This window comes from Cyrtonyx montezumae, unplaced genomic scaffold (genome assembly GCF_038088225.1).
Source record: "Cyrtonyx montezumae isolate F1298 unplaced genomic scaffold, pur_monq_1.0 scaffold_10, whole genome shotgun sequence".
Taxonomy (NCBI): Eukaryota; Metazoa; Chordata; class Aves; order Galliformes; family Odontophoridae; genus Cyrtonyx; species Cyrtonyx montezumae.
The window spans coordinates 35377139-35399980 of NW_027071826.1; the positions used below are offsets into that span (position 1 = coordinate 35377139).

Genomic DNA, 22842 nt, shown 5'->3' on the forward strand with positions numbered 1-22842 from the left:
CAAATAGGTTTCTACCCTCTCTGCAGTTACCTGCTGGCTGGCGCTGAGGATGCAGTGTGTGGATATCCATAGGGAAGTGCAGTTTGTTCCGAATGATCTCCTGGTTCTTGCCTGTGAATTTGTTGGCACTGTTAATGCTCTTGGTGTGCCAATCTGTCCAGTACAAACTGTCCTCAAACACAGTGATAGCAAATGGGTGCGGAAGGCCTGCAATAAAACATCCAATACAGGGCTTTCATCACGTGCAGCAGGACCCGTGCTAGCAGAGGGGCAAGGGAACTCTTACCACTACCTCCTTAGGCACTGCCACTGCCAGTCTGCTCAGATGCACCCTATACTAATGTGACAAGACACTTCCTCTCTCCTGTTCACTGATGTCTGGGTAGCAAAGCCCATCCCTTATTAGTGACAGAATTTATCCCACAGCAATTAAAAAATATATAATCATAGAATGAGTCACCTACAGACAGGTGGCTCTGAAAGTCAGCTAAGCAGCATGCCATTCTGCCTTCTTTACTGCACAGAGCAATTCTAGTACCTAGCTCCATTACTTACCTTGGCTAATAACAGCTTTCCTATTCCGACCATCGAGGTCAGCCCTTTCGATGACATGGTGTTTGGCATCCACCCAGTACATTCGATGCCCTGCATAGTCTATGGTCAGTCCGTTGGGCCAGAATAGGTGCGTATCCGCAATGATGCGCCGATTAGAGCCATCCATGTTGGAATACTCAATGCGGGGAGTGTTGCCCCAGTCAGTCCAGTAGATTGTGCTGGAGGGAGCAGGGAGACATAGGTTAGAAAACTAACATCCCATCTAGGGCACACTGCAACACTTCCTATCAGGGCAAAACGATGTTGATCCTGTGACCTCAAACGTGAGACTGGGTTACAGACATGGGAAAAGCAACAGCTAAAAAGGTAACACCCAGCACTTTCAGGCTGCTGAAACCTGACAAGTGCAGAATAGGACTAAAGTTCTGAAAACCCTCAACTTGCAAGGCTTCCCAAACTACAGGTACCAAACGAAGGGCTTGCACCCAGAGGCGCCCTTAGTGACCATTGTTCACCCAAACCTTGCGCAGAAGGCTCACTGACGACTCAAGTTCTCACTCACCCCTCCATAGGATGGAGGGCAATCGCCCGGGGTTTTTCCAGGTTCTGCCACAAAAGCACCTTCCTGTGAGTACCATCCAAGTTTGCTACTTCAATTCGAGATGTTCCAGAGTCTGTCCAGTATAATTTGTCATGTATCCAGTCAACCGCAAGTCCACCTATCTCCAGAAGAGAATTAAGCACAGAATGAAATAAGGAGCAGGCTCTGCTCAGAAGAATAGTTCCCTCTCCTTCTTAGCCTCAATAAAGGCCCAATTTCATCCTCCTATCTTCTTCTCTGTCAGCAGATATAAATTCCAGGGGAACAATTATCTCACACCCATTCCATCCAACCTACCCCAGTATTTAAGGTGATGCACCCTATTTTGAATGCAGGGTACCTACTTATCTCCACTCATCCATCCTTATTCTCACAGCACAGAGCATAGGCTTTTGCCTTTTTTGTTGTGACGCACCTGGGCTCTCCAAACCTGTGGAAACCACTTCTTCCACATTGCTACCATTCAGATTGGCCCTCATGATGCGATCCAGAGTGACATCAGACCAAAACACCAGCTCCTTGCTGTGATGAAAGTCAAGGGCAATGGCATTTTCCAAGTTGTTCAGGAGCAGTGTATACTCTGAGCGATGAGGCAACACCTGCCGGATATCAATTCGATTGGCAAAGAGCAGCACTGGCTCTGGCCCTGAGGAGATATGAGAAGAAAGCATTAGAGTACTCTGATAGGGTCCTGCCTACCATTCCCTTTACTACAAGTCTCAGAACACGATCTTACAGCACTGGTAGTAAGAAATCAACACCCTAGTACAGAACAGCTCAGACAGCTCCTTTTCTAACCCCACCATATTGTTATACTTCGAAAATGGGTTACTTCTAAAGCTTTTGGCAAATGTTCACTCAGCAAGATGTGATCAGTCCAGGTTACATTTGAGCTCATCTCACCTGAAGCCATACCACTAGGCACACATTTGGCAGCAAGGTTATAACTTCCTTTGTCTCTATTCACCTCCCAGCCATGCAAACACACAAGTTCTACTACACCTTCTACCACAACATCCAACCACAGCAAAAAAGGACATAGTTAAAGAATGCCTCAGCCAGACATAAAGTAAGTCAGTAGATACATCCACTGGAAAACAAAAAAAAAGTAGTTCTTTATGAAGAAAGTTTGAGAGAGTTGGATTTGATCAGCTTGGAGAAGGTCCTGGGCAGACCCCATTGGGGCCTTCCAGCACTCAAAGGGAGCTTGTAAGCAGCAAGCAGAATGACTTTTTACATAGTCTGTTAGTGATAGGACATGCAGAAATGGCTTTAAACTAAAACAGAGGAGGTCAGACATTAGTAAAAAAAAATTCTTTACACAGAGGCTGATGAGGCACTGGAACAGGTTGCCTAGAGAAGCTGCAGATGCCCCATCCTTGGAGGTGTTCAAGATGAGGTGGGATGGGGCTCTTGGGGCAGTCTGATGTAGTGAGTGGTAACCCTGAGCACGGCAGGGGGGTTGGAGCTTGATGATCTTAAAGATCTCTACCATCCTAAGCCATTCTATGAGTCTTCATGAATTTAATTAGGGTAATTCCTAATTATATTCTAATTTCCTGAAGTTGAATTCCTAATTCATCAGCTTCTATATCATGAGAATCGAGGAATCAAGTCAAACAAATGTATAGATAGATGCCCTTAAAAAACAGATGTCCTTACAGCAGTCACCCAGGACTGGTGACCAGCATCTAAGGTCAAACCAGAGCAAAGAAGTGTGCTGCAACTTCATTGACAAGAAATGACTGAGATACTTCCTAAACAGAAGCAGGGTGCTGTTTCTGCCTCAGGGTGTAGGCCACCAGGAATTACAAGAATAACAGAAAGCAGAGGCTGTCCTCCTAGCAATGAAAGGAAACAGTGAAACATCACCCCACAGTCAAAATCACAAAATTTTCCAGGTTTTCACCATCAACTTAGGCATACCTGATATAAATTCAGGTACTTCCTTGTGTGTGAACAGCATAATATTGCCAGTGAAGCATTAAAGGCAAAGTTGAGAGAATGGGACCAACAAACACTAGAGTAAGACTGAATTTCTGTTTACCTAGAGCTTTGCAGCTACGCTTGTCAGGGCGCAACTCATAGCCTTGCTCACACCAGCACTGGAAGCCACCTTCACTATTGGTACAGCCTTGGCTGCAGTAGCCCTCCTCAGCACATTCATTCACATCTGCATGTTAAAGACAGAAGGATAAAATTACCATTATTCCATTAACAAGCCTAACAATCTCACCATGAGCTTTGCTTCTGCCTTCATACTCAGATTTGCACCCATCATAGCCATCAACTCCAAGCACATCAAAGCAGCAGGGAAGAGGCTACTGCTCCAAAAACTCACCTTGGCATGATCGGCCATCTTCCAGAAGCCTGTAACCTGTATGGCAGGTGCACTGCACCATCCCTCGTACCATCTGGCACTTCTGAGCACAGCCACCATTGTTGACATTGCAGTTCTCCTCCCCTGTTCGTGGACCTGTGAAAGCAATAGTTGAAGATAACTGAGCTGAAACCACAAAGCAGCTGCTCATGTTCTCAGCTGTTAGGCATCAGTCACCCCCCAAAACAGGCAAAGCAAGACAGGGAGGATACAGGTTGTGCTGGAAACTGCCTCTTCACAGTCAGAAATGTCCCCTGCAGGCTACAACCAACAAGGAGCAGCTTGTCCTGAGGTCTGGACAATGAAGCTTGGAATAATATGGTTGGAGATTCACTGTCTCTGCAGACAGACTTTGATACCTAAGAGTATAATCTTCTCCCCATTATTTCTTCTCCACAGTATGCAATTGACAAAAGCACAGAGGTCAATGTCCTCAGTCTTCAACCCACACTCCCTTCCATTAACACAATCCAAGCTCTCTTCCTTACACGCATCCTTCAGCAACACCAAACTGACTCCTACATGCTGTGCCTCCATTTATGTTTAAGATTCTACTGGCAGAACTTACGGCAGTTTTGATGTGGGCTCTCATCGCTGCCATCTCCACAATCATTTGCTCCATTGCAGAGCTTCCGCTGGCCAATGCAACGACCATTCCCACACAGGAACTGGTCTGGAGCACACTGAGGGGTCCCTGCAATAGAGGAAGAGGAAAGTAAGCACACCAGAGCTTACTGATGGAACAAGTCATACTGAAGCAACGGATAAAGAATGTTTTCTAAGATTGGTTACAATCTTTATACATGAACAGAAATCCATTGCTTCCTTTTCCTTGAATTCAACTCATCTTCCACTTCATACTGCTCCAAATTTCTTCATATTGCTTCAGAGGCTTGTTAGCTCTCCTGCAGACTGAATCTAGTGTTGCTTTACTAGAAGTTCAGCTATTTAGTTTCTCTCAGAATGACTTCAGGGTCTTAGCCTAATACCCTTTGGTTCCAGATTCCACAGCACTCCTGAGCATGTGTCAGAGAGGAGCAAGTTTAATCATATGAGATGCCAAATAGCATGGCTATGGATCTTAAGCCTGCTGAGGAATGTGTGTCTTGTCCAGCCCTAACTGCACTGTGACGGACTTGGAATGAGATTTACATGCATCCTTGAAATGTGAGCTCAGGCAACAGGATTTCACACATGAGCTACACACTTCAACTTCTGCTGTTGGCAGGGACGCTCTACCGAATTCCTGTAAGTAAAGTAATGCTATTTGTAGGGACTCTGCCAATCTAATTGTTTCTTCAGTGATAACTGCTCTGTCCTATTGCCTCTTATTTCTTGCACCTCTCAAGCTAGCTTTGTTAGTGGTTTCCAAATCAGTGCACTCTGATAATCCTAGGAATACAAGAAGACAATACAGTTACCAGCAAAGAAAAAAAATAAGTTTGGCATACTGCCTGTAAGTAGAATGGAAAAGGGTAGTTGTGAGATTATCAAAGACAAATAAGAACTAATGGGCACGCCAACTGGGAACACAGAAACATGCAGACTCGCTTTTTAGAGCACAGGAACACTTTCTGTAAAGGATTCTGAAACTTGGACCACGTTTATCATAATGAAGACAGAGATTCTTACATAAGCTGATCCCCTAGTGTTCTAGGAATTTTCTTTCTATAGCCAACAAAAACGAAATTCTAAGTGACACAGGTTTTTAACTCTTGCTATAGACATTAAGGCTACTTCTCATCAGTTGAGCCAGTACATGCACTGCTGTGACTAGAAACTCCAAGTTACTTCTTCGTTGATGACTATCACTGTAGACCTAATGCAGAACTGCACAACTAATCTTATGGTAGCAGTAGTTGTACTCAACCATCTTGGGGTTGATTTGAAGCGGAGAGGTTGAATTTCAGTGGCTCTGGAATTTTTATTTGGCTTCTGGGCTAAAACAGCTCAGTGTTTGTTTTAAATACCTTGGTAATTGAGACAAGGAAACAGAGTTACTGCTATTTCTGCAAGTACAATTCCTTTTTCCAGGATTATCACCATCTTCCGCATGCTGGTGCTCATGGCAGCTGATCTATCTAGAGCAGCAGCTCCAGGTCCCCTGAGCTCAGCCTCAGGTATTCCTGTACTATACACACTGTCCACTTCTCGACAGATGGAAACAATAGTTACAGTTCTAAAAAAATCCCTTTTATCATCTGTAAACCCACTTTTTAAAACATAAAAATCTCAGCAGGTCAGTGTACACTTCTGGGCTCTGCTCACTGCGACAAATTCACAGATGAGTGCACATTATTCCTCAACAAGAGGACAATGTTGCTATAGACAGCCTGAAGGATTTAAGAAAAACAGAAGATTCTAGATATTCCCTGAATCCTATAGTAATACAAGGGTCTCTTGAAACCCTCTTATTTTCCACATCCATGATTATATAAAAGAATATTTATAATGGAAATGATTACTATAAAGGGAAAGACAGACTCTAAGGTAGAGGGGACAGTGGAGGCTGGCACCCTTAACCTCTAAAACAAAGGCTTTCTTCTTAACTTTCACAACATGTCTTCTTTTGACCTATTGCCTGTTAATAGTTGCTTGACAGCTTCATATGGCAACACAAAAGCTATCTAGAATGTCTTACAAAGCATGAGCTAGATTCATACCCATTTGACAAATACAGCAACTTTGAACACTACTAGTGTTTACAAATCTGAGTGCAAATGCTTCAGAGCTTTGTGGTAAATCATGGAACAAACAGGACAAAAGGATCTGATACCTGACCAGAAAACATAACCACTTTAGTTTGTCTAAGCACACAGAACTGCATGTGTTTGCAAGCATGGAAGGTAGCTTACACATCTAATACTTGGAGAAGCACTGAATGCTGAGGCTGAACTCTGTCAAGCCATCCAAAAGAGGCTTTGCTATCAATCAACTCCAGGATGGAACTATTAGCTACAAGGAGCAAGGCAGCAGACCAAACCTGTATTTTCACAGTTCTCCTCATCACTGTTGTCGGAGCAGTCATCTTCCCCATCACAACGCCAGGACAAACGGACACAGCGCCCCGATTTACAGCGGAACTGGTCAGCTGTACACATAGATGTAGCTGAGGGATCAAAAACTTAGATGAGCAAGAATGATCAGAAGAGCCTGGTTTCAATGACAACACGCCCCCACACACTCTTGCATCCGACAGAAACTGAATATTCCCATTAGCCCCCGGCACTCACTGCAGTTCCTCTCATCTGACTGGTCATCACAATCAGAGTCTCCATCACACCTCCAGCCAGCATTAATGCACAAGCCACTGTTGCACATGAACTCCCCAGAGCGACATGGCTGGTGAGATGCTGCGGAGATATTAAAAAACAGAGTGAATTCAGACCAGGGAACATCCAAGAAATCTCTCAACACCACACTAATGCTCTACTATCGTGGAACTTGGTACTGACTAGACCCCTCCTGGAGACTGCTTTAGTTCTTGTGTGCAGAAATTTGCTGACTACACAGTGACTCCTGTCACTACTCCTACTTTCCTGAATTAAAAATAATGGAAGAGCCCGCTTCAGTGTGATCAATTAGATGGCTCTCTTTCCAGCCAACTCAAAATCCATTTAGGTTTGCAAGTCAGATGTTTGAACCCACGCATCACCCTGAACTAACTTACAGCAGTCAGATTCATCAGACCAGTCCCCGCAGTCATCATCGCCATCACAGTGGTAGATGTCCAAGATGCAGCGTCCATATGCACACTGGAATTCCTCCAAGCTGCAAGTGGCAGCTGGAACATCCGATGCTAACAAAGGAATCAAACAAAAAGAGCCTAAGATAACAGGGCACAATACAGTTTAGATGCAACATTTCTCAATGTAATAACAGACCAGTATTCAGTGGGAAAGTGTTGGAAATTGCTAGTCACTGCTGCCTATCGTGACCTGTATTACTGAGAGGACCTTCAGTGCTGTTTGTGCTTCACTGAGGAGCAGTTTAAAGTTATATACAAAGGGAACTGTGCAGTTAACCCACTTTCAAATAATAAAAATAAAAAATCAAAATCAAAAAAGGGAAAAAAATGATGAAGATCCAAGAGTGTCACTTTCCCTCTTGTGCTCAAGCTACCGTCCTAGTGCCCTCTATAAAAAATTTAATTGTTATTAAATCTCCAAAAGACAGAAACAGAAATAAAAACAAATATATCCTTTTGGGTATCTCTATATTAAAGATTGAGGCACATCAGAATGCAAGGTTAAAATACAGCATGAGTCCTTCACAATTTTAACAAAAATATGCACTTAAAAAACCAAACAAACAAGCAAAAAAAACGGAAGCAAGAATCAGGGTGCCCACTTCTGCTCTCAACCTTTGAAGTTTCTTCTGTCCCTTTACTCTCAAGCCACCACTCAAATTAAGTTTTATCAATAAAGAGCACTGACATACCCCAGGTAAAGTCCAACAAAGTTAATTAAGGACTTATCCACTGTTCTGTTTGGCTCTGTGCTACGTGAAAAGGGATGAAAAATATGAGTCCCACACAACAGAATCCGATATCTCCTATTGTCCAGAGAATGAACTGCATGTTTCAGACATGTGACCCTTTCAACTGAGAAGCTCCAAAAACACATTTATTAAACAAAAGGGAAAACAAAGACTGGCAATCTGGGGCATGAACCGTGCCTGCCTCTCCAACCAGGCAAAGCCTGCAGGCATGCAGTAAGAACTCCAGCTCTGCCAAGATCCAGTGGCTGGGTACTGAAGCGTGTGTTAACCTGTGCCTTACCAAGGAAATGTGAAAGAAGCGTTTGGGCTCCTCTGAGGAGAAAGTTGAGTCAGTGACTTAAATTCTCATGTAGCGTGTCTAAATTATATGACCTTCCTACTCCACATACCGTCCACACACACACACACACACACACACACACAAAACAGCTTAATCCCACACTGTTCTAGATGCAGCACTGGATATAAGATGACAGCCACACTGAGGAAAATAAGACAAAAGAAGGTAGCCAAACGAAGCTTCTTGGTGAAGTTTCATACCTAAAATGTCTCAGAGAAAACTGTCAGCCACAATTTGAGAAGCATTCCAAGTCAGAGGAACAGGAGCACCAATTCAGGTTGCCTGTACACCTCCATAAGAGGCAAGGTTGAAACAACACGTCCCTTCACACTCACAGGGCCTATTTGTGGGGAAGTAACAGGTAAAGGAGAGGGAAAGGAGAGAGGGAAAGGTGAGGAAGACATGCTGCCTTCCTCTTAGAGCCCTTTTCCAGCTTAGAAATGTTTGCGGCCCCTGGTTTGCTGCCAACTCTCATTATCTGGAGAGATAAAAGACAATTCCTCCATGCACCCACTCCCCCTGCCCTTCAGGAGCTGGCAGCCCCAATCCCTCCTCCCAGAGCTTTTTGAAGTTTCCTGCTATCTAGAACAAATTCTGCAAAATGCCTTTGAGAGCATGGTGGGGGAAGGGACCACCAAAACTTTCACAGACACTAACTGTGCTCAGAGACACAGCAGAGAGACAGTGGGGTTAGAAAGGGACATAATAGACTCTTGTCCCATTTTCTGCAAGGTCATGATAGTGGATGAGAAGAAAAAAAAAGACAACTGTTGTTGGCTCTCACACCCCCATCTCTCTCCATTCCCATCAGTCAAATCAGCTTCCAGATAGCTCATTTACCATCCCTTATCAGACAATGTCCTGCATAAAGCACCTGAATGATGAGAAGCTGGTTGTGCAGGCAGCCCTTGCAGCATACCAGTTAGCAATGTACAGACCTTGAAGATGTTATCAGTGGGCAGAGTCCCCCAAGAAATTTTGGGCAGGATTCAGACAATGGGATAAAGAAGGCAATTGTATTCTCCCTTTTCCCCCTGCCCTTTATCCCCTACAGTTTTATATACAACTATATTCACTACATCATAGGCTCCCTGTTCTGACTCAAGGTCACACAGCCATGGGAAGCAACAGATAAGTAGCCAGGATGAGATCAAGTATTTCTGTAAGGTAGCAAAAAAGACACACTATCCTCTTGTGTCCCCTGCGGTAGACAACAGGAGGCAGCATAGCTGCCAGTACAGGCAGAACTAATTTGTTTCTGATCTCTGCTACACGACACATGTCAAATCCAAAGACAAGAGCAGGTCCAAAGGGCTATTTCCTGTGGTTACAAAGCAAGAAGAGCACTTACGACAGTTCTCTTCATCTGAACCATCTTTGCAGTCTGTGTCACCATCACAAAACCAATGCTCAGCTATGCAGCTGCCATCACTGCAACGAAATTCCTTCTCTGAGCATTTCCTCATATCTGCAAAGAAAGCAATAAGAAAAAAACTTTGACTTTACTCAGAGTGCTCTGGAAACACAATCACACCTAACTTTGAAGCTTCTAGGGCACCAACAAACAAAACTGCTCATTAAATCACACATTTCCATGTCACAGAGTACCTGGACAAAACTACCATGGGCGGCATGTCAAGGAATAACAAGACACAAATGACTTTTGCCTGGCAAATAAGCCACAGCCTAAGATCCCAAGCAGCCAGTCTGAGAACAGAATATCACACAAAGTTTGCTCAGATGAGCTGGCTGCAAGCCCTTGATATGCTAAGAGGATCTTAGAATTGCACAGGTGGGAGTCTGTGCAAAGCCTTTTTAAGCACCAGCAGGGCATTCATCATAATGGCAGTGCCACTACTCACCACACTGCTCATCACTGTTGTCTCCACAGTCATTGTCACCATCGCAGTGCCACAGGCTGCGGATGCAGTATCCATTCTGACATGAGAACTCATCCTCCTCACATTCTCGTGGCGCTGCAGGGACACAGTATAGAATAACGTGAAGGTAAGGCACAAAGATTTACCTTGTAGAAAAACAAACGTATGGCATATCATAAATAGAGCAATATGCTCCTCCAAGGACACTGCTATGTTGGAGAGTTCATTTCCTTTTCCCCAACAACATCAGGATGGCCACCGAGTCCCCCTCTCCCACTCCAACTGTAAGCTGACAGTACAGCAAGCCCTAACACCTGAGAACAAGGGTTGAAGGAAGGACAGGAAGTGTAGCAATTGAGCTATCCACTCTTGGGCTGGCATTTTTGCACAGCCAATTTTTGGACTCCTACCTGTGCAACCTATTTAGGGTACCTGCTTTGGCAGGGGGGTTGTACTCAATGATCTTGAGGTCCCTTCCAATCCCTGCAATTCTGATATTTTGTGATTATCATCATCTAGCAAAAGGCTTCACCTTTTTTTCCCACAATGTCAAACTAACCTTCACAGGAAAGGAAATGTTCACTGAAAAGTGAAAGAGAAAATTTAAACTTCTTCTAAACTCTCCAGTGTTTGCAGCCTCACTCCACTCTGTCTGCCAATCTTCTATAAAAGCTTGTCTGCAGGCCAGTGAGGAAAGTAAAAGGGACTGCAGAATTAGTACCTGAGGACTTTAATCCATCAGAAATCCTCCTATGGTTAAGTGCTAGTCTGGACAACTTCCTAGGACTCCCTTATTCACAGAACCAACTCCTTTCATTAGTCTCCAAATCTTTTGATCACACCCTTTTCTACTGTAGCCTTAAATATATGGGCATTCCAAGTTATTATGAAAAAACAGGAGACCAAAAGGATCCAGCTACATGTATCATTTCTTTCATGAAAATTAGACCAGGAAACTAAGCTTAGTCCAGCCATTCAGAATACCACGCAGAACAGATGTTGAAATCCTGAACTCTGCTTTACAGTTCTCTGACCAGATGACAAAGATCGGGGGCATAGTGATTAAAAAAAGAATTAATTACCACACAAGTATTGCATAAATAGTTAAGACATGGAATAGTTTACAGCCAAGATAATTATTTTTGCATTTCTTGAGATATGATTCAGCCACTCTGGAGTACCACACAGACAAATGTCATAGAACTCAAGGTGATGATTAGCAAGCAGCTGCAATAAACCAGACAGCACAAAATTCTGCTCCTAGCTGCAGTCTGATGTCAGCTCCAGCAACCAGTGCAGTTTCAGAGAAGCCAAAGATCAAATGCTATGCAACACATTAGTTCCCCAGCACACGCTGCCAAGAACAGACTGGATGATCTGTTTTGGAGAAGGAAAGCTGCATCCCTGAACACCTTTTGCTAACAGAAGCCAACAACAAATAACAAAACATAGAAGAGTAAAAGGAGGGGGCTAAGGTCCAAGGGCTCAGGCAGAATTCCCTCTGTTTTAATAAGCTACAGAAGCCCAGCAGCAGTGCTCACAGCTAGCAGCCTGCCATGGCAGCTCTTCTGAAAATAGCACCTTAGCAAACAAGTAACTGGTATCTGCTCAGAGAGCATCCCTACAGCACCTTTCTCTCTCATCAGGGAACTCAGTATGAGGGGAGAGGATTCTGCGGACAAGTCAGCACAGCAGAAAAGTCAGACAGTGGAACCTGAGGCCACAGGAAGTTAGCCAGACAAGCAGTTTAGTTGGCAGAGGTTAGGCATTTCCATGAAGAGGGGAGGACACAAAGCACTCAGCTCAGGGAACTACTTCATGCGACATTAACTAGCAAGGCTGTGGGGCATAAACTGTTCTGCAGCTGGACAGAGAAGCATCCCCTCCCCCAGGACACATATCTGAACAGTGAGCCAGGTGCCAACACAAGAGGGCTTTTTGACATCAGGAACACCTCTCTGTCAGAGGCAGGACGCAGCCTATTGCAAGCCAAAGTTTGCCTCAGTGGAAAAACTCTTAGAATTCTGTGATAAAAAGCATTAGCTTTCCCCAGCCATGGCAGGTAGGCACTGCAGCCACCCTCTCCCCTTAGAGAGATGACTTACGGCAGTCCTGTTCATCAGAATCATCCTCACAGTCGTTGTCTCCATCACAGACCCATGACCGGCGGATGCACTTCCCATTGTCGCAGTGGAAGTCCAAGGGGGAGCAAGTGGGCAGCACTGCAACAGCAGAGAAACACCTCAGTACAAAGCTGCAGTCGGCTTCCTTCCTGAAAGTTCCTTCCTCCTAATGGAGGAAGGCTACACCTTTTATAAACAAAAGATACCAATTTTTGAGTCATGAGGAAGAGCTGTGTCTCAGATGGTGGGCCAGGGTAGGTCTGCAGCTCGTCAGTCTTTCCTCCCCAGAGAAGCACTGACCTTTCCACAGTAGAGTAGCTGTCATTATTCCCCACTGAGTTTATTTTTTCTCTTTCATCCCTAAGCCTGCTATCGTTCCCTAATGGCACTTTTTTCATAACAAGGAAAATTACAGTATCAACATTTTTCTGCAAGCTTCACAATCCAGTCCACCCAGTTTCAATCACACAGTAAGTTCTTAAGGATAAGAACCATGAGAAGCAGTGGTTTAGGGAACAGGGTTTTGCAAGGCACGTGAAAAACACATAAAATATGTGTTTCAGCTTGGGGGCTCTGCCAGCAATTTCTACTGAAGAACCTGCAAGAAGAAGCAGGAATCGACCGCTGAGGATAAATTCACCCTACCTCTGCTATGGGCAATAGAATTCAAACCCTGCTAGAGATCTCCAGAGGGCCAGAGGGAGAAGGAGTGTGAGATATTTTCCTACTCGGGATTCTGTTGGCAATTGAGTGGAACCACAAATCCACAGCATTCAAAGAGGTCTGGAGCCACAAAGATGGAATTCAAGAGGGAGCATCAGCCCTGTCCTTCCCCCGCAGATGAGAGGAACACTCAACTCCATGGAAGTTCATGCTTTTAAGTGCTGCCAGCTGTGGTACGGAAGGGGCTGCACAAAACTCTGTTCCTGACAGGTGTGTTCTCCAAAGAGCGAGGTTAGCTCAGCAATGTGAAGGGGAGCAGAGGCAGTACTTGAAACCCTTTCATCCCAGCCCAGCTTGCCGACAGCATCTCCCATCTGTCACCAAGAGGGCCAGCCCTCTCCTGCTATGCTTCTGCTTCCCCTGCCAATGCTATCCTGAAAGTGGGAGTACAGAGGGGGGTGGGAAGGTTAAAAGAAGACTGTGAAGACAGCAGCCACACACACAAAGAGGAGGACTGGATAAGGAGAACAAATAGTCATGTTTTCAGCTTTTCCAGCTTCCTTAACTCTCCATTTCCATTCAACCCAGGACTGCTGCCAATGCCCTGTGAAAGCAGTATAGATTACACTATGTAGAATCATTCACAGCTCTGCTCTTTATGGCATGCCCTCCATCATACCAAGTGCCTGTCCAAAAAGCCTCTTGCCCTAAGAATACACCAGAGCAGTTAAATTCAGACTTGCTGTAACAGATACCTCTTTTTGCAACCACAATTGCAGAACATTTAGATGAGGTGCTAAAGGATTTAATTTAGTAGTTGGGTAGAGATAGTGATAGGAGGATGGTTGGACTAGATGATCTTATAGGTCCTTTCCAACCTTATGAACTTATGAACATTTTTTCAGCCACTCCTGTAGCATAGGCATTCCTGTAACTAACAAGACATCACTGCAGACATCACCACAGATGATGCTGAAGCCTGCACTAAATGACAAAATACAGAATTTGACACCAGCCCTTGCAAAAATGTTTATCACATCAAGGATGTCTTGCATAGTTTATGTTCAGATAACACCTAGCTAGTTCAAGGCCTCAGAGAGGTATGAAGGGAAGCATACAAATCTGTATCATCACCCCACATATCATACAGTACCCCTGTCTTCCAGTGGCTGACCCATTTCTTTATTCTGTGCTAACTCTGAACACTCCTGTGCTACTGCATCAAAGCAAAAGGGCATCCCCTTCATCCTCAGTGGAGATAGAAGGGGAAAACACTCTAGATCCCTACATTCTACTTCTGGGCAAAACCAAGACAAAGATTCAGAAGATCAGTCCTCCCTCCCTCAAGTGCAGATCCCATACTTTGTACACTGAAGCAAACCTTCCCTGGCCTCAGCTGCTGTTTGAGGACTAAGACCATCCCCCCAGCATATGCTTTTCTGTCTGCTCTCCCCAGTCCCAGCATGACTAATCACCAAAGGACTGCACAGGAGCCGCCTGGAAGGGAATTTGCATGCTGACTCTCCAGGGGAGAATTCTTCAGGCTCCCAGAGGGTTAGGCCATTAGCACTGGTTCAGAGCTGATACCATTATCCCATTGAACTGCTGCATCCCTTCATGAGGTAACGACACAAAATGAAATTCCACCCCTACAGGGAGCAGTTCAGCCAATTTCATACTCCCCCTAAATATAAAAATTGAGCTTCAAGCACAGAGGAGGGGGTGCAGGAGCAGGGGAAAGAGAGCGAAACACATACAAAGGAGGACCTAATTCCCACCCCAGCAGACAGCAAGTGTGTGCCAGCTCAGAGAGCACCAGGGGGGAGATAAATCCCCTTCTACAGGGGCTCTCCTTTAAAGGAGGAAATTAAAAAAAAAAATCCCAAAACTACTTAAGACAAAAGGAAACCCCCTAATGAATGAAGGCTGATGTTTCATAAAGCTTAGGAACGGCCAATGGGATCAGGACAGGGATCCATGTAAATTTGTAACCTGAATCTAATCATGCTCAGAAACAGATGCTTCAAAGGAAAATGCACAAGATTCCAGGAGTAGCTTTCAGGCAGGGGCAGTCTCTAACCTCTTTTCCCAGCCCTGCCCCTCCCAGCCCACAATCCCTTCTCTCCATTAAAAAGCAAACTGTCTTCACAGAAACATTCCTGCTTGCTCTACACACGTCAGCTTCAATTTCACTGTACAGCCCTTTGTTCTGGGACTATAATCATTCAGTCCTTTTGCTGGTCATTTATTTCTCCGAACTTCGATGGAGATGAGTTTTATTCCCATGATGTTAAAGCTGAAGGTATATCATTAGCCCCAGAGCTGATGTTTAGTGCTGTTGTAAATATATCCAGACAAGATGTTTGGAAATCCAAAGTTAAGAGGAAATTCAAAAGTTAAGATGTCACACTTGGGAAACACATAGTATTTGACATTCAAACAGTCTCCACTATATTTTCTTCTGATGTGACAGAACAGTGATACAATATGGTATTTCACTGCTCTAATTTTAAAAGCCACACTTCTCATGTTCTTCCTCTCTCAGTCAGAAGAAGAATGCACGGTGACACAAATGAAACGTTAAAGACTTCTTCTGTTGACAGAGAGGGAGCAAGATCTCTCTGGACAAACCGCATCAGCTAGAAGACTGGAAAAAAAAAATCACTTGAATTTTCTCCCCTGATTTGATAGTTATTATTGCATGACCATGGGCCAATTCTGGCTTTTTAGCCCCACTTCTACCAGTGGTAACATTAAGGCTGCTATTACTCCCTAAGAAAGCTGCAAGACTTTCATAGGCACGATTTCTACTGATGAGAAAATAATCACTGCACTGAGCAGTTTTCACCACTGCTCAGAGCAGGATTAGATAACACAACGGTAAACACAGTAACACCTTACTGCTCCACTACCCCACTCAGTTCCAGCTTCATCTCTCCACATCTGTGCAAATCAGCAGTTTAACCTAAAATAGATGCCCCAAATCAAATTCTAGGATAAAGCTGAAGACAGAAAAATGCCTGGAAAGACAAGAACTAATCTGCATTCCCAGGCAGAGGGAACAAGCACAAGGAAGGGAAGCCTGAGGAAAGAGCAAAGCAAGCCAGTGACAGCCCAAGAGAGCACATCTGTCGACTGACAGTGAGCAACACAAAAAAGTCTTTGAACTTCCAACCATTTCCCTGAGCTCATCCCTCTGCATGGTCACACTGGACATCGTCCAAGGTTTCAGCAAAGCTAGGTCTATCTGCTGTTCCTCCCCCTCTCCCAACTCCTATTACACAGGGCACTCTTTTATGGCCGAGCTGAAGGAGAAGGGGAGGGGGTGGGGGAAAGGGAAGTTTATAAGGTGAAACGCAGACTGAATCACGTCCTGCTGTCCTTTGAACACTTTATTCCCACTGCCTGCAGTGACCAGGTTGCTTTGTATTCGAGGACGGCAAGTGACTGGCGCACTGATCTGGATCACAACAGTCTGAACGATACTGTTTGATTAAACAATCTCTTCATCATGTGAAGAAAGAGGCGTTAATTAAACAATAAATATCAATTACAAAATGTTCACACCACCTGTAGCTTGACCGCCACGTGTGTATGCACACACATCCACACGCACACAGAGATCTGTTTGCTGAGCTCTGCAGCACAGCAGGCCTTAAGTCCACAAACAAGAATAAAGGCTGTAAGTAAGCTCCCAGGAAAGAAGAGATGCTCTCCTCCCAGATGAGATTGGAACAGCAAGGCCACTCTCAGTTAAGCTTTAAAGTAAACTCTTCTTCAGGACCTTTAAATGAAATAGTTGTTCAATGGAGCATACAGCCAAGCAAGCAAGTCTGCAGCCCAAGAAGCTACACGTTTACAAGCTGAGGAGGTACAATACAGAAGCTAAACTCAGAAAAATTCTGAAAGTTCTAAATTCTGTTGCAGGATGTTGGGGGATTTGTTCTATCTTATGAGAAACAGAACTATTTATCAATCCTCGGGCCAAGTTTACTCAGTTGTCCTTTCACCCCTGCCACAGGAAGCAAGACTCATTGACACCATGCTGAACTTCAAAGTGCATGTAGAAGGGCAGAATGAAAACCATTCCTCTGCCTGCACGCAGCTTTCATTAGGGACAGTCCAAAGTAGCCTCTGTTGGCACCAGGCAGGCAAGCAGCTGAGCTACTCTGGGCATGTGTAGCAAAGGCTTCCAAGCCAGACACTGTCAGGAAGCCAGAGAGCTGACACCAGAGAAAGTCTATGAAGCTGGCATGACAGCTGGGACATTGCTTATTACTATTATTACTGCAGAAGTTTGGCCTGTAAACATGATCCTGAGCAGGAAACCAACATGTCATGGAATAATTAGCTCCCATCACTTCAGGGCCTCACGTTTGTAAGAAAACAGTTACTATCATAGCCAGGTAAGCATAAGTAGGATTCTAGTAAGAATTACAGGAAAACACCTGTGAGAGCCTGCCAGTCAATACAGGACACCAACAGAAGCTAAAAATACTTACAGGAAAGTCAGTCAGGCTGGGGTATATAGAAGGGGGAAAACCTACTGCAAACAACTCTAAAAGCATCAGTTTATAGTTCAAAAAAACATTAAGAAAAAAAAAAGATAATTTTATAAGAAAACTGAAAAATTTCTCTCAAAAGGAAGAAACAGCCCCTGCCTCTACTCCTGTTTTTCACAGGTGCAGCATTCTCACTGCCAAGTGTCAGTATTTTGCTTTCTTAACACAGTTTGTTTCAAGTTATTTGCCACTCTTCAACCGAAATCATAGATCATAGATTTCCAGGCTAGAAAATTTCTTTACTATTGAGCGTTTAGCAAACTCTGGTCACCTACTTAAGCATATGCAGGGTCTATAGGCACTGATCCAAAACTGAATCTCAACTTGATGATTTTCACTTTTCCCATTACCTTGAGTTTCACTCTCCTGCTTCATTACAAGTAGAGCTGTCCAAAGTCTTCCTGCCCTCGCCCTGTTTTCTCAATAAAGATGACAAAACTCTTGAAAACTTGTTGTTTCATCTGCATACAGTATACATATTTAAGGAGACATACTTAAGGAGAAAATAGATGTTAAAACAAAAATGGTCACAACTTAATTTCTCTGAAAAGTTTGGACAGCCTCAGGAGAAGGAAGAAATTCCTGCAACTCTCTGAGACTAGCCTACAAGGAACCAAGGGAAATGTAGGATTCCTTGCAATCATTTGTTGACTCCTGGATTAGAGATACCTACTTGATGATATTCTAGCTCCTGTCTTTACTACTCAGTTCTTACACATGATGCTGAGAAACGATCATGACAGCCTGAGCATCTCAGAAGAGTTCATTCAAGTGTTTGCACAAACTTTTGTTCATGAGTCAGAACAAACCACTAGACTCACCTCAGCATGAAAACCATCCCACAGTTTAACACATATGTAAACATAATTTCTCAGAAGACAAAATTTCTATCTATGACTCAAAGAACTCCTGAAAAAGAGATGGCATACCTGCCTTTAATAGATCTCAGGGAATTTTACATCACAAACTTAGCATACTGCTTTTTAAGAATGCTCGAAATTTCAGAATCAATGTTTTATGCTAAGAAGAGCCACAACTTAAATGCATGTCAAATGATAAAGTAACTCTTGTTAATTCTGAAAAATATCTTGCTAGATCCCCCTTCAGTTTCCACAGTTCTGCAGTTGCTTAGTTTAAGAATCTTTGGTGTTGGATTGTATTAATGCACAAGTAGGGCTGATCAACAAATATACCCTGTTTGAATGGTAACTGACCCTTTCATGGTATTCCAATAGACCTGTGAGGCACAATCATAGAAAAAAAAAAAAAGAAAAAAGAAAAAAAAGGTTTATGTGCTCAGGAAGAAGTTAGCAAAACTGATTTAGTTTTTGGATAGCTTTACCTCCCTAGATCTCGTATTCCTGGTTAATTTCTCCTTTATTTTCAGCCTGAGCAGTTCAGTACAGCCTCATCTTTCTTGTTCTTTTGAGATTTTAATATTATTTCTTCAGATCTCATATCCTCATTTCCTCTTTCTTGCTCTTATAATTTCCATTTTCCTTTGCCAGATGCAAACATGCAGGTTTTCCTTTCACATTTCCATTTTTTGTTTTGTTAATTTCTCCAGTTAAGGTTCCTTCCTTACCCAGTAACTGTCATGAATCATATTCAAACCAAAACATCAATGATCTCAGTTTGCTGGTGACCTATTTCTCAAAAATATGCCTTTCACCAAGGCATCCTGAGTGTTCATGATTTTGTGCAAAGCTTCAAGAAGCAAGAGCAGAGAAGGAAAGAAAATTTCCTACAGCTGGGTTGTTGAGAAGAGTTAAGGAGAAGGAGAAACAATACTCCAATGATGAAAAAAGGTCTTTTCCTTACAAATGTGAACAGGGGAAACAAGGCAGGGCTGCAGAAATATCCAAAAGAGGAAGATATATTTCTCAATTACACCCATGCAGTCTTAAGAGGAGCCTTAAATCTTAAGCTCTAGAAAAACTTTCAGGAGAGGAATTCCACAAAATTTGGACTTTTTTTCCCATCGTTTAATTCTACCAAGGTCTGTGTAAGCCAAAGACAGAAAGGAAGAAAGCAACTTAATTGTGGCCACATGTAAAATAATTTTCTTTTACAATTTATTATACTTTGATAAACTCACTAAGATTGAGACTTCTGATCAGTTCTCATCCTTCTGTTCTCATTTACATGGATGCTGACAAGACACAGATACACAGCAGCTACAAGTTAATCAGTGAATCCCAAAGTCAGTCGAAGTTCATCATAAGTACTTCATTCATAGAGAAGCCACATCTGAAACCAAAGGGTTTCAAAGGTACCTTCAGTACACACCACACTGTGTTTTGGATTTTGTTCGTTTGGTTGTTTTCTATTATTACTTACAGATTAACCATGTAACTGTGTTTTTGAAAGGGTGGAGAAAATGGAAGTATTTCCATCTGTCCCTCCTCTCCTTATAAAACATCCAGCAAACATCCCAAAACCTCTGCAAAAGGCAAAGGTGGCCTTCTGCCATGCTCAACTAGTAAATGATGGCTCTGGTGTAGATTACAAGAGTCAGCCAAAAGTAGGTCATCTACAGTTTTAAACAAGTGTCATTTAAAAACTAGGACCAGTCAGTAAAAGAGTCACAAACAGTATTCTTACTGCAGCCATCTTCGTCGCTGTGGTCCCCGCAGTCATTGTCTCCATCACACTGCCACTGAGCTGGGATGCATGTACATTCACCAAAAGCACTGACTGCACACGTAAAGTGATTGCGTCCACAGGAGCATTCGGAGCTACTTGTTATGCCTGCAAAAGGAACAAACAGAGTATTCTGAAGAGATCTCTCTATTTTAGGGTAATTGCATTAAATACAAATTGACATCACAATGTACGAACACACACTCTTCTACAAAGAAAAACATTCACCCCTCTTGCACTGTTGAAATAGGAGATCAAGCACTATGCACAGTTTCCTGGAATGGAACTATCTGAAGGCAACAGCAAATAGCAACCTGCCAAATACAGCTTTAGGAATCAGCTGGAAAATAACTTTGCACTAATCACAATTGAGCTGAAAGAATCCCAGGAACCTGAACACCCTTTTTTATTTTACAGACTCAGCCTTCTCCTACAGCAGAGCACCGACCCTGCTCCACTTAGTTCTGGTGACACAACAGTAAGGATATCAAAGTTTCTACTTCTGAGGGTTATTGGGGATCTCCAGACTCCAGAGCTTTCTAGGTGCCAAACTTTTAGATGTTTGTGCTTTCGAGATTTCAGATTCCAGTGAAAGAACAAAACAAAACAAAACAAAAAATCATTTATTTATCTGTAGAGATTAACCTGTGACACTGTTGTGTGCATAACTGACATTCATGAAAGCAAGAGAGGAGGATTTTCTGCTTTACAAACAGACCAAAAGAAAATGCAGTTCAAATGTCAGGCCATAATCCAGTAGGAACATTTTTTTCAGCTTGAAATTTAGCTTAAGGAGATCCCAATCCTGTTCTCCCCTTTGCCTCTTACTGAACAATTATCACCTCAACTCTGACTTTCACGCACTTGCAAATGCAACTATTTTGACGTAAACCCTGTTTATAAACCCCTGCCTTGAGGGAGAAAACTCTACAGCCCACCCTCAATAGGGAAAAGGTCAAGCCTGAACTTTGGTCAGAAGCTCTCTAGACAATCAATATAATCAGTATCACTGTTAATTAAATGATTCTATAAATCAACCTCAGGCTAGACCATGGCTGGATTCTTTTTGCATGGTTCCTTCTTTCTGAAGTTCTAACAAATCTAAAGCTCTCACCTTAAACAATACGTCTCAAGGAAAGAAGCACAGAGGGATAACTGCCCCAAGGGGTAGTTATATTCACACATCACAAACTATGTATTTGCAGTTGCACTGATCTCATTTGTTACATTTAGTATATCCATGATGAACCATGGACTGTGGCACATAAATCATAAAATCCTATGGGGGAAAAAAAAAGATGAAAAAAGGCCTCATAATTTCCTTATTTCCTATTCTAATTGTTAAAAGCAGTATCTGTAGAATCGTATGTAACATTTCTGCAAGTTTAAGTTCAACAGCAGAATTCCCTTCAATGGAGATATCCACTTGGCTAAGTTAAGGTAAGATTTAGGTTCCAAGGAGATGCACTGCTTTGTTATAGAATAATTCCATGATGTATATATTTACACATTTCTGGCTGATAACATTTCTGTGAGTCCCTGCTCCCTCTGCTGCACTGCCTGCTGCAAGCCCCCACCCAAACTACTTCCCAAGCACATTCCAAGCAGTATTTCTCAAAGGTACCCACAACCAAATTGGTTGCCCTATCTCCTAGTACAAAGATTGCCATGGGTGCTGTAAGCTTTTAGTTTTCCATCTCTGTAATAATTTATCTTTAAAACATCTGGCAGAAAAGGTATATCTAAGGAATTACTGCAGAAGCTGGGGAAGACAATGCGCGATGCAAAATGAGATAGAAGCAGGAAGAGACAGGCAAATAAGGAATAGAAATAGGTCCTGGAACTGGAAAGGGGCCAAATGCTCAGATGCTCTATGAACCCACAAGTTTTGACTACAGCCAAACTTGAGCGAGTGATGAAGATGTCTAAAGACAAGTTTAATTCTAATGTGAGGCAAAAATCTCAACCCAGACATCCTTAGGGAAAAATAACACATCATCTATGCAACATATTTGATGAAATTCAGAACCACAAACCTCCTCAAAGCTCGAAGAGAACTTCCTTCAAACCAACAGCACAGGAAATTCAGGACAATCTACCTTCTGCTCAAGTCTACCACTACTGAGAAAGGAACAACCACATGTGTCTAAGGTAGATAGTATTTAAACTACTTTTTTTCAAAGCATTTTTTTCTATCATTTGTCTCTACAGTAACTGTGACAGGAACAGTAACTCACAGCATTTATCCTAAGTACTTTCAGCTCCAATACCCCCTTTCCTGTTGGAGTACACCAAGATGATGATCACTGTCCTCATTACCCTTAGAAAAAGACAAATATGAAAGTAGTAGCAACTTGTTGCATATTGCCAGGGCCCCATGATGTCAAATCCTAGGGTAGATTCAGCAACAGGAAAGGATCAAACATCAACACAAACAATTCTTAAGCTTGGGGAAAATATTTAATAAATCATTTCTGGATAAACACAAGTGAAAGAGAAGTTGAGGAAAAAACATAAAAGAGGGAATTATTTTAGCTGCTAGACTGCAGCATGGACCTCACCTCTGCAACACAGAAAGAATTAGTGCAGCTGTCT

The 22842-nt window shown here is 43.0% G+C and overlaps 1 protein-coding gene across 2 annotated transcripts in view; it reads right to left on the reverse strand.

Moving 5' to 3' along the window:
- Window positions 1-22842, reverse strand: part of LRP4 (LDL receptor related protein 4) — a 76568-nt gene that overhangs the window by 18954 nt on the left and 34772 nt on the right. For both annotated transcript variants that reach the window (XM_065754887.1, XM_065754886.1), the window contains exons 2-15: window positions 20209-20355; window positions 12362-12478; window positions 10239-10352; window positions 9728-9844; window positions 7207-7335; window positions 6770-6889; window positions 6520-6645; window positions 4105-4230; window positions 3498-3632; window positions 3204-3329; window positions 1572-1802; window positions 1118-1274; window positions 556-773; window positions 31-207 (exon numbers count right to left, since the gene is read on the reverse strand). In XM_065754887.1, the coding sequence (XP_065610959.1) occupies window positions 31-207; window positions 556-773; window positions 1118-1274; window positions 1572-1802; window positions 3204-3329; window positions 3498-3632; window positions 4105-4230; window positions 6520-6645; window positions 6770-6889; window positions 7207-7335; window positions 9728-9844; window positions 10239-10352; window positions 12362-12478; window positions 20209-20355 (2040 nt within the window). The remainder of the gene's footprint in view (window positions 1-30; window positions 208-555; window positions 774-1117; window positions 1275-1571; window positions 1803-3203; window positions 3330-3497; window positions 3633-4104; window positions 4231-6519; window positions 6646-6769; window positions 6890-7206; window positions 7336-9727; window positions 9845-10238; window positions 10353-12361; window positions 12479-20208; window positions 20356-22842) is intronic.